This window comes from Fulmarus glacialis, unplaced genomic scaffold (genome assembly GCF_000690835.1).
Source record: "Fulmarus glacialis isolate BGI_N327 unplaced genomic scaffold, ASM69083v1 scaffold8964, whole genome shotgun sequence".
Classification (NCBI taxonomy): Eukaryota; Metazoa; Chordata; class Aves; order Procellariiformes; family Procellariidae; genus Fulmarus; species Fulmarus glacialis.
Genome location: NW_009207409.1, coordinates 1 through 14,526, shown reverse-complemented (window position 1 = coordinate 14,526; position 14,526 = coordinate 1). Strand labels below are relative to the sequence as shown.

Here is a 14,526-nt window from a genome sequence, read left to right as displayed (position 1 = left end):
AAGGAAATTGGAAGACTTTCTTCCCACTGGAGCAGGAGTTAGATTTAAATACAAAACCAAACTTTAGTCTCCAGATATACACTGCCTTGGGACAGTGCATTACCATTATCTGTATTATCTGAATGAACCTTTATCCCAGATAAAACAGAAAGGATTTCATACAAAGGCATCAATGGGTAAAAAGCACTGCTTTTAGAGTTTAGTCTCCAGCATGAGAAGATGAAGATCTGCTTTTAGATATGATGATGTCAGCTTTCTTTTTTACCTTGGACTAATCCCAGATAGTCTTTTTGTGCAATGATTTCTCCCTGCAATAAGCTCTGAATAATAATGGTTATCCAAATGCTACCATGAGAAAAACAAAAAACAAAAACCAAACAAAACTCCCCACCAAAAAACCCCAACAGATACAAAGATTTTAAAGGCACAAAAGAATGAAAGCAAAGTCAAAACTAGCCTACTGCATATAGGTCAAAACTATGAACTCACATTAGACATCCTTTCAGAAAGTCCAAGAAACCAGCATCATGGGTTTTCAGCACTGTGCTTAGATCCTTGGAGTCTGGGCATCTCTTTTTTCCCTTGCTGTTAGTTATGGATTTAGGAAAACCTTTGGAATCTTAAAAAAATAAAGACATGCTAAAAAAATTGCGTTAAAAATCCTCACCAAATCTTCAAGAGTTATAAAAACAGTACCCATATCCATCCCACTAACTCTGGTTTTGCCCTGTTGGATTGATAGTCTGCCAGCATTCTGGCAAACAATATTGATTACATCCTAGAGACCGCATCCTACACTCTGGTTTTTTGTTCATTTTGTGTAATTTCCAAAACCAAATTATACCCAGAGGAATGAAGTTAATCCCAAAGCCCACTGCATTCTTTTTAGCAATAATATTTTAAAGGAGTAACAGTGGAATGGATTTCCTAATCCCTTCCCTGTCACCTTGGCAATGAGAGGCCCGTAAGACTTGAAGAGCACAGTACCAGGTTCATTTGTAGGCCTCATGTTATCTTTTTGCTCCTCCTGAATACCTCTGTCTAAAAGAAGTTTTGTCAGCTAAGAAGCAGCTAAGGTTCTCTACCAGAGATATTAACTAGTGATTAACTAGCAGGGAGGAATCCCGCAAGGACAAACAATCAGAAGCAGTTACCAAAGAATGTTCGCTTTCTGGATGCAGCCTGGATAAAATCAGCTGGTGGAAGACCCAATACCTTCGACATAGAAAATGAATTCACAGAGTTACTCTTTATTTCACAAACATACATAACAAATATCAGGAGAGGTGAGATATTTCACCCTCCTCCATATGAAAAGAAGCTGAATGTAGCAGCTTACTGTGAAATATCTACAAACCATTTCCTCTTGTGCCAGTTATTGTAGAAGGAATTAAGGGATTCCTTAGAGATATCTTACATAGAAAATGTGATCTTATAAGGAATGAAACTGGGATCTTCACTACCATAGAAGACTCTAGGAACAAGCATCTCTGTTAATGACACAGGTAGGAGGCCACATGGAGAGATGCTGTCTTTGAAAAATCTTGTACAAACTGACATGGCACTAGAACGATAAGAACTTGGGGCTGAGTTCAACATCACGTTGCAGTTTAGTGATTGGCATGGAGTAACTAAGTAACTTGCTTTCATGGGTTAGTTTTGCACCTATTCTAATATTTGCACTGGGTAGGTGATCTGAGATAGGACGTGTCACAGTACATTCCTAAAACTCTTTGAAAAACAGTTGCAAAGGTGACAGAGCCAAACTCCTTGGTACGGGCAGACAGTATAAGAAGGGGTAACATCCACAAATTGTGGCTTGAGAAGCTCAGGGTGACTATTAGGAAAAACTTTTTCACCAGGAGAGTAGAGCAGCAGTTGAGCAGGTCACCCAGACAGTTTCTACTCAACCCTTTGAGGTTTTCAACATTTGCTAGACAAAGACACAGCTGACTAATCAAATGCTAGCAAAAACCTCTCTCTCAGCAGGAGTTTGGACTAAGGAGACCCAATTCAGCCAACACATATTTCATTTCTAAGAGAAGATGAGCCTGTTATAATTGGATTGCTTTTCCTTCCCCTTAGATATACTTCTTTTGTTCTAACTTCTCCATACAAATTCTGACCAGATTATAATGTTTCCTTCATAAGCAAGACAGTGAGTATACAAAGCAGTGTTTGGCACATGAAATAGAAATAACAGTTTTGCATTAGAGCCCATCCTTTCAAAGAGCCCTTTGGCTGTAATAAACCCTCCTTTAAAAGGCTAGCCCATAGACAAATATATTTCATCATCATCTCTTGACATTGCTCTTTGTTGCTGGCAGTGTAGTTTATCAAATGAGTAAGTAATTCAAAAGACAATCCCAAAAGTTACCTCCATGATGCAGGCAAGTTGGTCAACTTCATTTTCCCCTGGAAACAGCGGGTAGCCTGTGTAAAGCTCAGCCATGATACAGCCTAAGCTCCACATATCAACAGCCATAGCATAAGGATGACCAAGAATCACTTCAGGCGAGCGATAAAATCGGCTCTGAACATAGGTGTACACTATATCAAAACAGAAAATTAGACAAGAAGCAAAATATCGTAAATGGGACAGAAATGTGGATTCCAGATTTCACAGAAAAGTCAAATACATGTTCAGGCATCATGTATCTACTCTATCCATTAGCTGCCATTACAGGATTGCTCATGCAGGATCTGAAAACCTTTTCTAATTCCATTCTAAAATCAATGGGTGATATGATTTCCACTATTCTATTTGGAAATTGTTCTTCAGCAAGTTTTACTGAAAGAGATTATTCTACTAATGCTATGAATCAGCTTACTCCATGTTTATTTTCCTATTTGGAGGTCTTCCCCTTGCATCAATCAACAGTTCTTCATTATCACAGGCTTGCACTGTAGGAAATACTGGGTTCACTGAGACCTAGGGAACATCTCCTACTGCCTTCTGATTTCCCCATTAATGCATTATAGCCCCACAGCAGATGCCAAAAGATCTCATTCCCAGATTTGGACTCATCATAGTGAGTAGACTAGTTCTTTTACTTCTTGTCATTCAGACAACTGGACATGATTACAGCATGCAAGCTCTGTTATGTTCTTATTCCTCTCTCTTTGATGGTCACTTTGTTTATATTTCTGCACGTCTTTGCATCCCCACATATTCAACATCTTTGTAAAAGGAAAGTGCCCTGAAAAGTAAGTGATTTCACCAATGTGTGATTTCACGGTAAGTGATTTCACCAAATCTCTACAGTTAGAGAGTACCATGGTAGCAATCTATGCCCTTGACCAACTATATAATTGTTGTCTGCTTTTTGTCATTCTTGTCACAAATAAATAGCTGACTTTTTTGTTTTCTACTCTCTAATCCTGTACCACTTAGAGAGTTGTACCAATTCTTGTTTCAGCTGACAGAGTCTCCTCAGCCATGCTCCATCTTTCTTTTCACTTGTTTTGTGTTTCAATTTGTTACTCTCTGCAAATATTTCAGGCTGCATCTCAGATTACAGTCTACTCAAACATGGGCAAACCTAACATGATTATCCACTCCTACAAAACTGGGATGCTTAAATATCAGTCTTTCATAGGAAAAATATGAGACATTTAAGACCAGGGTTTTTTTTTCTAAGTTCTAAATGCAGTGCAGATTTCTTTCCTGGGCTTTGTTTTTTGTTGTTGTGTTTGTTTTTTTTTTTTTAAACAGATGATATTTGCATTCCTGATAGTGATATCATTCTTGCTTCACAATATGTCTATTAATGTTAAGATGTATTATTAGGTGAGTTTTTATATGTTCATTTCTCCTTTAAAAATTTTGTTCTTGTTATCTTCTGCACATTCTACTTAAATCTTTGATAGAAAAAAAAAAAATTGAACTTAAACTTTCTAAACTAAAAGCATAGTTCCCATTCCCCCCATTGTATTAATGTAAAAAGTACCAATTATAATTTAACCATCCCACTGAGAAAGGCTCCCCGGACTCGATAAACTCCTTGTTAAGCAAAGTATTGGGATTATCCTTATAGGCTATTTCAGCTAATGCCTCTTGCAAATGCAATTCTGATTTCAACAGGAGTAGAGGAGCTGGGACAAAGAAAAAGCATGGTAACAGCTTACTTGTCTCCTACCAGTATTTGTTCCACCACCAGTGGTTGAAGAGTTCATCAGATTCTAATTAGGGGCATAGGTCACTATATTAGCTCAATAAAAGAAATAGTTTTCCCACATCATTATTTAAAATAAAGAAAGCTTATTAAGAAAATTACATCAACTTGACTTTTCTGCAAACCTCTTTGGTGTTCATAGCAGCTTGATCCAAAATCAATAACTTTAACTGAACCTTGGCCTTTGTGGTATAATAATATGTTCTCCTAAAAAGAAAAAAAAATCACAGGGAAAAAAGGGTTTTACCACCTTAGGTTAGTGAACACTTTGGAAAATAAGCAATGTATAACACATTGGGTTTACACTTATCTGCATGATAAAAGCTTCAAACTACAACTTCCTTGTGAATGCATTTGCTAACATGAGTAGGCGTCCAGTAATATGGAATTAACCAAAGCAGAAGGGAGATTTGTAAAGGTACCCAGTTTGAAGGTTAGTTAGACAGGGACACTAGTCCCTCACGTATAATCCAAGTCACTGCACTGGGCAGTGTGTGGAGCTCTCAAGGCATCAGCCAGTGAGAATGCTTGACATGTGAGCAGAGTGAGCTCCTCAAAACTCATTGTTAATCTAGTAAAAGGCAAACTGCATCTGGTTGCATGCTGTGCTAAATTAACCAGAACCATCCTTTTTGTAACCACAGAAAGCCCCTGCCCCATGAATGAGTGGTTCTTCACAATTCTTCCCTCGATTGCTTTCAACCTTCTCCAGACTCTCTGTAAGCATATCTCTCTCCACCTCACAACAGTGTGATGCAGAGATCCCAAGGTAGTGATGAATGGAAATGGTAGGGTCCTATGGATTATTAGCTGGGTGCAGATGAGTACAGTTCTGTGTGCCTACAATTACAGCTTGAGAAGTGATTCTTAAACAGCTAGCTCAGGAATATTTGCACTGATGAGTAAACACAGCCTATTAGCTCTCTTCTGCACAGTTCAATTTTATCCTCATTAAAAATCTATCTAAATCAAGGATTTCCTTTGATTTCCTTTCTGATCATACAGACTCCTCCATCTCTCAGCAGAGAGGTGGCTACCTTTATCAACCAGTTTTCAAGTGATTATATGTCAAAGCTTTGAAGGACTGAGCAGTTCCCACGTTGATGCCAGATAATGACAAAGTAGTTTCTTGGGTAATTAGTGGACTCATAAGGAAATACTGTGCATGACAGGAGGGAAAAGCTGCTAGTGATGAAAGACAAGGCAAGGACTGACTTCCACTACCCAAATGCTCTTGGTTCTGTTAGAGGAAGAATCATCCTCTCTCTGCAGCAAGCTATCCCTTCATGCTCATGGTAGGACTTTGTCTCTAATACTGAATCTCTCACAATGCAAGGGAGCTGATTAACTGCAAAACTGGGTTCTGGGGGCAGTGATTACCTCGCATGAAATAAAGAGAAACTCCATGCTCTACCTTATGTTGAGAAATATCATAGGAGGCAGATGGAATAACAGATGTGAGTTTCAGGCAACATAAATTAAATTAATGAAACTGTACAATTGTAGAATGAGAACAAAATTCTCTTTTAGTTAACTCACTAAATGTTCACTAATGTGTTACTCTATTTAAATACAGACTACACTCATTGATCTTGCCAACCTCATTCCTTGTCAGTGGCTGCCTGGAAACAGATTTCCCATTGGACTAATTGTTTCTGATTAAGATATTTCGGTTATCTTGCAAGCCTCGCTTCCCACTGCAAATTGGTCTGGCAAAGATGTTGGCAAGACAATGGGTACAGATAGTATGTGACTCTTCAGACTTCTGAGTCTAGATACATTAAGCAAAGTGAGAGCAGAATTTCATCCTTAGCATTGTTACTTTACAGCTTATTTATTTATTTATTTATTGGTTCATTTGCTGTTTTGAAAAAGAAATCAAGAGAAACATTCACCTGAAATGAAAATAGAATTAAAATACTTTAGAAATCTCAGAAAATTGCAAAAATTTAAGATTGAGGCTTAAAGAGAATGGAAATGTTTCACCTAGCATGAATGCCTAGCTTTTGGAATTGGATCACAGATGTTCCTCCAGAAACAGGTGAGCACCCTGAATACTGTACTATAGAATCGCTTTGTCATTTACTAGGCTACTTAATTTTATAGTTATGCATCTGAAATTACATAGACTTAACAGGATAACCTGAAACGGGCTGCCTTGTGAATATCTCCTTGCATTATAACATCCCTCATATTGAAATACTTAATTTCACAAGTCCTTTTTTCTTTCTCTAAGCAAAAAGTCATTACCTGAATCTGATTCGTATTTGCATACATTTTGGCAACCAGAAAATCACGTATAATACTTCAGTGAATGAACTGAATCAATGGAAGGAATCACTTGACTCTAGTACTAATACAGTCTGAAATAAACTATAGCTTCTGTACAAATACCCTGCTGGCTTTTAAGGATTCTTCTGAGAGTTCCTCTCGATTAATAAAAAATAGGATGAAGCTAATTCATTCTGTACAGAATAACAGCTTATGAAATGACTGTACTTACAGGCTTCAGATCACAGTGAATAATTCTTTCCTGGTAGAGCACTTGTAAACATCTCAGCACACACTGAGTGAAGTGTCGAATTAAAGACAAACTGAAACCTTGGAAATTGTTCTTTTTGATCAACTCATACAAATTTATTCTGTGGGGGTTGTGGGGGTGGAAGAAGAAGAAGACAGAAAGCAGAAAAGAGGTTAGGAAACTTATTTTTAAAGGCATGATTAGTTGACAGTGCATTAAAAGAGTATTTAGCTTGTCTTCCTACGTGAGGGAGGACTCAGGCAGAAGAAAATGACTTAGCTATTTTCCTCCTTGAGAATGCTGTTCTGCATGTAATATGCACAAACATCTCCCTGAGCCTCCAGATCTAAAGAAGACATAATATCAGTGGACTCGCTTGCCTACTAAACTCAGTGCTATGTTATGCACCTGAGCTGATTTTCACCAAGAACAACTATCATTCAGGAACTGAGAGAAATAAATTTGCTTCAGTCTCCTTTCACTCTCATTTGTCTTTGCTTTGGCACCTTGTGTAAATCTTTTTTGTCTAAAGAGTCTTTAATCAGCAGTAAATCTTTCTAGATAAATACCCCCATAAATTCAGGTCTCGTTAGGTTTTTATATCCCTCCTATTACCACCATATCTTAGTTCCTTCCACTAGGGCATTAAATGATGTTGCTAACTTCAAGTGTGGTTGGCAACATGTGAACACTGCCCTGAGACCCCGAGGGCACCACCAGCCCCAACTGCCTTGCCCAGTAGCCTGGGGTTCCCCCCACCTGCCCACGGCCCAGGACCCCATGTCAGCCCCCCGGGGCCATCAGCCCCTGCCCCAGTGACACCACAGCAGGGCCGGTCTCCAGCTCCCACAGCCCTGCTATGGGCCCCGACGAGCCAGGCCCACCCATGGGCCTACGTCCTGGCCCAGCCTCGGCCTGTGCCCAGGGAGGTGCCTGATGCCCAGGGCTGGGGCTTCCCCAGTGCCCCCCGGCTGCCCTGTTCCTGGCTGCCAGGCCCTTCCCCGATGTGCTCGAGGGAGCCCCCATAGCTCCCAGTGCCAGAGCCCCAGGAAGCCCCCAGCCTGGGCTGCGCCCTGACAACTACTGAGAGCTTAATGTGCAGTCATTCCTCAGAGGAGGAAATGGCTCAGGGGTGGTGGCTGCTGAAGGGATGCACAAGCGTGTCCTCAGCAATATGATCTCAAGAGGTGTCCTCAGCAGGACTCCATGCGTCTGCAATGACATAAACAACTAGCTTCCTGCCTTCCCCGCATGTACTTCCACTGGTGTTAGGCAAGGCCCATTCCTTCAGAAGTAAATGAAGCTACCAGGACTTGACGGAGAAGAAAGTTCAAAAATTAAGGGGTTTTCACTGTATTTTAGAAGTAATAAAAATTTCACCAGACAAATATTTTTATATGACAACCAGTCTTCAACTCTTCTGTAAAAAGCTGAACATAATGGCTATCCCATGAACTTTTTCCTACAAGTTTCCATAAAAGCTTTCTGAAAAACCTGGTCTGTGTCTTCCCTGGAGCGAAGGAGTCGACTCTTATCCCTGTGTGTCTGATTGACAGACTCACATGCAGCAACACAATGAATTTAGTTCTGTTTGAGATCAAGCCTTCCATACAATGATGAATCTTCAGCAAGGGCTATAACATGTGCGCAATGGGGGCTTTACTTTAAGGGATAAGGAACCATGGGTAACCTGTAACTCCAGTTTGATGCCCTGATTACAAGGAGGCTGGTGAATAAAAAGGTCTGACTTCCCTAAAATTTCTCCAAAATTCCTCCTAAGATGTGTCCTGCAGCATACATTCACAGAAAGCAAGAAACAGCTATACTTTTTAATTATTTAATATTATTCATATTTATATACCTTGAAGTTTACCAGTTGTGAATTCATTATTTTACTCTTTTCCCCTTAGGTCTTTCAGGGAAGAAGACTTCAATACACAGCACAGAAAATAGGGGATGGATCATGTCATTGTCTGTATGAAGTCTGAACGGGGCCTTTTTCAGTTCACATTTGGTGACCAAAGACTCAGTTATGCAGTCTGTATTTAAACAGTATTCCTTTCTTGTAATACCAAGAGAAGCAAATTCTTCCAAAGAAGGCATAAAAATTAAAGCTTGTAAGGCACAAGATCTACAATGTTCCTTAAGATTTGTGTAAAGGAAAGTATACTTTACCCTAGCAGTTCAAAGGAAATACAGAAGTGATTGCGAAAGTAGAAGTATTCCTTCATGTGGATTATATTGTGAGTATCATCTTTGTCCTTCTTCAGGAGAGCATCAAGGATCTTCACTTCTACCAAAGCCTGGCTGTGAAATCTGAAACATCACAGGACATGGGAATGGTAACAATAACTCAATCTAGCATTTGTAGCAATACAAATGTTACAAACACCACAATCTTACTGTAAACTCAACATGTGGGGCAATGATAAAAAATTCACCATTCGTCCCTGTTAACTACTGTAACTTGGATTCATTATGGTTGTTGCCTAGTCTAGATATACTGGCCTTACATAGCATTTAAGAGTAGTTATTTTGACTTGTCTGAAAAAAATATTTAAATGAAAAACAGTCTCAAATGAGCATCCAGTGTAAAATCCTAGTGCTTTCAAAATCCATGGGAATGCTTCCATTTACTTGAACAGGGCCATATTTCACACCTACCACTGTAAAACAGTCAGTTTTGAAGAACATCTTTACATTTAGTGTTCACTGAGGGGGGAAACCAAACAGCTAAAACTCTGTTGCTGGAGTCAACAGCGTCATTCTCATCTGCTTCATTGACTCTGGTTCAAGCTAAACTCAACTAAAAATTTGTAACCAGTCACATAACAAGAAGAGGTTGCTTAGGACCATAGTGTAGAATTTTTCGTGTTCAAATGAGGACTGGAGCCTCCCAGCATATTTCTGTGGTTTTGGAATCTTGAGGGGTAATGTAGGCTCTCAGCTCTCAGTCATGCAGGGCTGGTTACCTGTGCTGTGTATTAACTGTGTCACAGATACAGAGACCTCCTTCTAAGTCTGGAAAAACTGTGCCTGCTTTCATAGATTGTGTCTCCACTGGGTCCAGGCCAATTCTGAGTCCCTGAAATCACCTTTCTTCACTCTGTTCTCACTGTGTTTAATGAAAGCCTGAGGTACAGGGGGTTTGATTTTGCTTTGTGCACATTATACCAGATTGTTACTGCCTATATAACAAAGAGCTGATTGTACTGGTTTAAAGTTGATAGATGTCTCACCTTTTCTTATTCCTTATTATTTTCAATGCCACTAATTCATTGGTTTTATGATCCAAGCATTTAGCCACCTGCCCAAATGACCCTTTCCCAATCACCTCCAACACTTCATATCGGTACGCAATATGGTCATGTAAAACCTTCAAAAGAAAACAAATAGTTCAGACTCAGATAGTACGACAAAGATCAGGCTTTAAAGTAGTTCATGTATGTGGGAGTTTACTGCCTATGAAAGATGCTGGACTGCTTAGCAAGTGAAGTCTACATTAAACAAAGGTGACAGAGAAAATAACAAGTGCGTGCTTCATTAATCCACCCACCTTGCATCAGTCCTGAATGAGATGCAAAGTGGGTCTCTCTTTAGGATTCTCTTCTGAGCTTTAAAGTGATTGGTACTGATGTTTTCACTATGTGAATATTTATCTTCTAGGAACAACATTTATCTCACATAGATCACTTAAGAGTTGGCAGTCACTACAAACTTATTGAGCTGAAAATGAATACCATAATTTTTCCGCTTACCTTTAAGTAGGAACCATGCTCATCATCGTAACAATTATTATTCTGGGTTTCAGGCAAACCTTCAATCTTTTTAGCTTCCAGCCCAAGAAACCATAGCTCTGTATAATTGAAAATTTCTTTTTGCTCATAGACTGTTAACTGGTTTCTAAAATTTTTCAAGGCTTCTAAATCAGAAAAAAAGAATATAAAACCAAAAATTAATAAAATATCAGAAACCTGATGGCAAATTGCTTTTACAATGGAACATTTTACAGTAGAACATGCCACTTCGAGCAGGAGGCTGAGTAGCTGAAGTCCCTTACAACCAACATTTCTATGATTCTACAATGTTGACATTTTGCACAAATTTATGTTTCTTTTTCTGACTTACAGTATTATGTTCAACAAAGCATTCATCATCTGTCAGCAAGACTTTTAAGAGAGCTTAGGTAAAAACTATTTGATTCTGAGCAAAGTTATGTACCTAGATGTTTTTGAAAATCCCATCTGTTGTCTATCTGCTTCAGCAAGCTTCATAGCTTACATGAAAAAACTGTATGTTTTTATTGATTTGATTGTCATATTTATAAAATGGCAGTAAGCTTTAGTTAACCAAAGCTTTCAAGTACTTGTTTTTCTGATAGAAAATGTCAAGTTCAGATGCATGAGGTTAGGAATTAAATGGGGCCCAAATCTGTTCTGCCAGTTCAGATTCTTCATGCACAGAAACATTTCAGCTACCCTAACACCTCCACTTACATCATTTAAATCTAGATAAATAATCAGACAGTAGCATTACAAATCAACGTGTTCTCTAGGCATGCATGTGGGTGTTTTGTTAAACAGTGGCAGATCTTCATCCACTAATGCAGGGATGCTAAAACATTTCAAAGCAAAAGGCCACTACTTTTTTTTTTTCTTAGACTCCTTCTAAAAATAGATTAACTCTGCCAGAAACTTTCTAGGTCTGAGAACTCCCAAAATGCAATTTAGCCCACATAGATAAAATGTGACACAGCTATAAGCAAGTGGGAAAAGTGTTTTGTCACTGTAATAGAATATTGCTGTCACCTACATGACCTGTCATAAGTCTTAGACAAATACACATTCTGTTGTATAATGCATACCTCTCTCATTTATATATTCGTATTAGTCTATTCATTCTCCTGTTGCATACATTCCCAAGTAGGATTTTTAGAAATCACCGAGCCCATACATATTCCTTTCCTTCAAATTGTTTGTTAAAGATTTCAGTGACCATTTAGCATGGGACCTCTGGTCACTGAGTATCCTAACTGCATACACTGCCTATCTGTGCAGGCAGCCTGTAACTCCAGTCTTTTTAGCATGCTCTGTTATATTCTACCTGAAGCTGTCATAGGCAGTTTGACACTGATGCTGGTGCTTTCCAGTTCTGATGGCTTTGTCTGGTCTCTGGTATCGCTTTCAGGAAGACTGTCCAGAAGGTTAAATTGGGAAAAATTGCGTTGAGTTCTGTTTTCCTGCCAAGCAAAAAAAAAAAAGGGTAAATTTTGCTTTCAGATATTTTCATGAACATTCAGCTAATCTGCAATTATATAAATATATACAAATATATATTAAAAAGTGCTACAATCCCAAGACAAAGCTGCAAGGTACTTATTTTGGATTTGTCGAGTGTCAACTTTGTGCTGAGACAGAACAAGCATGCTTAGGGACTAGAATGCCCTACATACCCAGAGAGCAAATTCTGCCAATAGCACTAGATGCTATTGGACCATGGAAAGATATATCTCTAAATAAGAGAAGGAAGTTCATCTTCCATGTTTATTCAATAGTCACTTTCTATAAATGCTACAAACTGCCATTAAGTTGCAGTAACTCACATGAGCTAGGGAAGGGTCTGAGTATGGTCTTCCTAGTACAAAGGGCAGGAAAGACAGTATAATTATCCATTATCCATCTCAGATTTCTATGTGGGCACATCTGCTGGAGAGTTGTGCTAGAATCCTTGAGATTGCTTGTGCAGCCCACAGAACTGCAGGGACACCAGCTTGGGTCTGCACACATACACATTGCAACAGAAACGTCGAGATTGGTATGAATGGGGAATGAATGGGCCTGTGTGGGTGCAGAAGCACTTGAAGGAACAAACTGCAGAAGAAAGGATATAAAGATGTCACCTATATCAGCAGGTCATCAAGATCCCAGCACATGCAGATTCTCAAGGCTCCCAGAATCGGAAAACAACAGACTACAGAATCAAGCCATGAAGAGATGATGGAGGGTTGGAGATAAAAGAGAGCCAGATAAGGAAACAGAAGACAGTGTGCTCTGGGATAAGGATGTAGGGTGTGGGGGCTCAGGCCATGTTCTCCTCAATCCCTTCATTGACAGGAAAAGACTCAGCCGGAGACAATGCATCCAATGGATCAATACCTGGCTGAAGAGAGGGCTATGGCTTCTACGAACATAGGATGAGGCACAAGAACTGCTGAGCAGAAACAGGACCCATCCGATGAAGCAAGGCAAGAGTGTCTGCAAACAGCTTTGCTAACCTAATGAGATCGGCTTTTAATTAGGTACATCAGGGAAGAGTCATCATATCCTAAAGGCTTTGATACTCATGGGGTAATTCAGTCACCCCAATATCTGCTGAAGTAGCAAAAGCATTCTGGGAGATTTCTGGATTGTGTTCTTAATGCAGGTGAACTGAGATGTGCTGCTAGACCGCTTACTCACACACAAGGAATAATTGGTTGAGGATGTAAAGGTCAGGGGAAGGGCAGCTTTGGTTGCAGTGACCATGTGATTGTGGAGTTTAAAATCCTGAGAAGTGACAGTGAGACAAGAAAGTTTGTAGAACTACAAACCCTGATCTTCAGGAAAGCAACTTTTGGCTTGTTCAGGGATCTTCTAATAAACCCATGGAAGACTGCCCTGGAGGGCAAAAGAAATCAGGAGAGCTCATTGATCTTCAAAGTCAATCTCCTTATAGCACAAGAATAGTCCATTCCAACATGCAGAAAGTTGAGCAAACATTGCTGAAGGCCAGCATGGATGAAAAGGGAACTTCTGACCAGGCACAAACACAGTAAGGAGCACAAAAAAGGTGGAAGCAGGGACGGGTTATCTGGGATACATGCAAGAGACACTACCTGAACATGCAGGCTTGTTTAGGAAAGCCAAAGCTCAGCTGGAATTGCAGCTAGCAAGGGATGTGAAAGTCAATAAGAATGGTTTCTGTAAGTATATCACCAGCAAAAAAAGAAGGGTAAGGGAAATGTGAACCCACTGCCCAGTGAAATTTGGGACCTAGTGACCAAGGATTTGGAAAAGACCAAGGTACTCAATGCTTTTAATTGGTAAGTTTTGCCCTCAGGCCTCCCAAGTCCCTGAGTCTAGAAGTAGCATTTGTGTAAAGCATCACCTGCAGTAGATGAGGATAGTTAGGGACCACTTAAGTAGCTGGACATAACTAAGTCTGCAGGACCAGATGGGATGCATCTGAGGGCGTGGAAGGAGCTGGCCAATGTCATTGCAAGGCAGCTCGCTGTCATCTTTGAAAGTCAGTGGCAATCAGGAGCAGTTCCTAACCATTTGGAAAAGGCAAACATCACACCTACCTTCAAGAATGGCAAGAAGGCAGCTTCAGGGAACTACAAGCTGGTAAGCCTTACCTCAGTCCCTGGGAGGGCTATGGAACAATTCTTCCTGGAAGCCATTTCCAATCAAATGAAAGACAAGAAGTTGATTTGGAACAGCCAATATGGATTTGCCAACATAAGTTGTGAGCAAATGGTATCTGAACAACTTGATTGCCTTCTCTGATGACGTGATGAGTTGGTGGGGCTTGTTGAGAGGGCTTTAAAGTAGGTTCGAAGGGGGAAGGGGATAAAATCAGGCTCACGAGAGAAGAGCCTAGGGGCGGCACGCCAATGTCGGGAGAGAAATCGATAGCCCAGTTCAAGTGCATCTACACCAATGCATGCAGCATGGGTGGCAAACAGGAGCTGAAAGCCATTGTACAGCACGATAGCTATGAATTAGTCTTCAACACAGAAACATGGTGGGATGACTGTCATGATTGGCGTGCTGCAATGGATGGCTATAA

At 39.9% G+C, this 14,526-nt stretch overlaps 1 protein-coding gene across 1 annotated transcript in view; it reads right to left on the bottom strand.

Moving 5' to 3' along the window:
- DYRK4 (dual-specificity tyrosine-(Y)-phosphorylation regulated kinase 4) overlaps window positions 1-14,137 on the bottom strand; it is an 18,393-nt gene extending 4,256 nt beyond the window's left edge. The window contains exons 1-10 of the mRNA XM_009576085.1: window positions 14,093-14,137; window positions 11,800-11,935; window positions 10,455-10,618; window positions 9,936-10,072; window positions 8,872-9,012; window positions 6,679-6,817; window positions 4,301-4,382; window positions 2,378-2,550; window positions 1,155-1,215; window positions 490-619 (exon numbers count right to left, since the gene is read on the bottom strand). Of these exons, the coding sequence (XP_009574380.1) occupies window positions 490-619; window positions 1,155-1,215; window positions 2,378-2,550; window positions 4,301-4,382; window positions 6,679-6,817; window positions 8,872-9,012; window positions 9,936-10,072; window positions 10,455-10,618; window positions 11,800-11,935; window positions 14,093-14,137 (1,208 nt within the window). The remainder of the gene's footprint in view (window positions 1-489; window positions 620-1,154; window positions 1,216-2,377; window positions 2,551-4,300; window positions 4,383-6,678; window positions 6,818-8,871; window positions 9,013-9,935; window positions 10,073-10,454; window positions 10,619-11,799; window positions 11,936-14,092) is intronic.
- Between the last annotated feature and the right edge of the window lie 389 nt (window positions 14,138-14,526).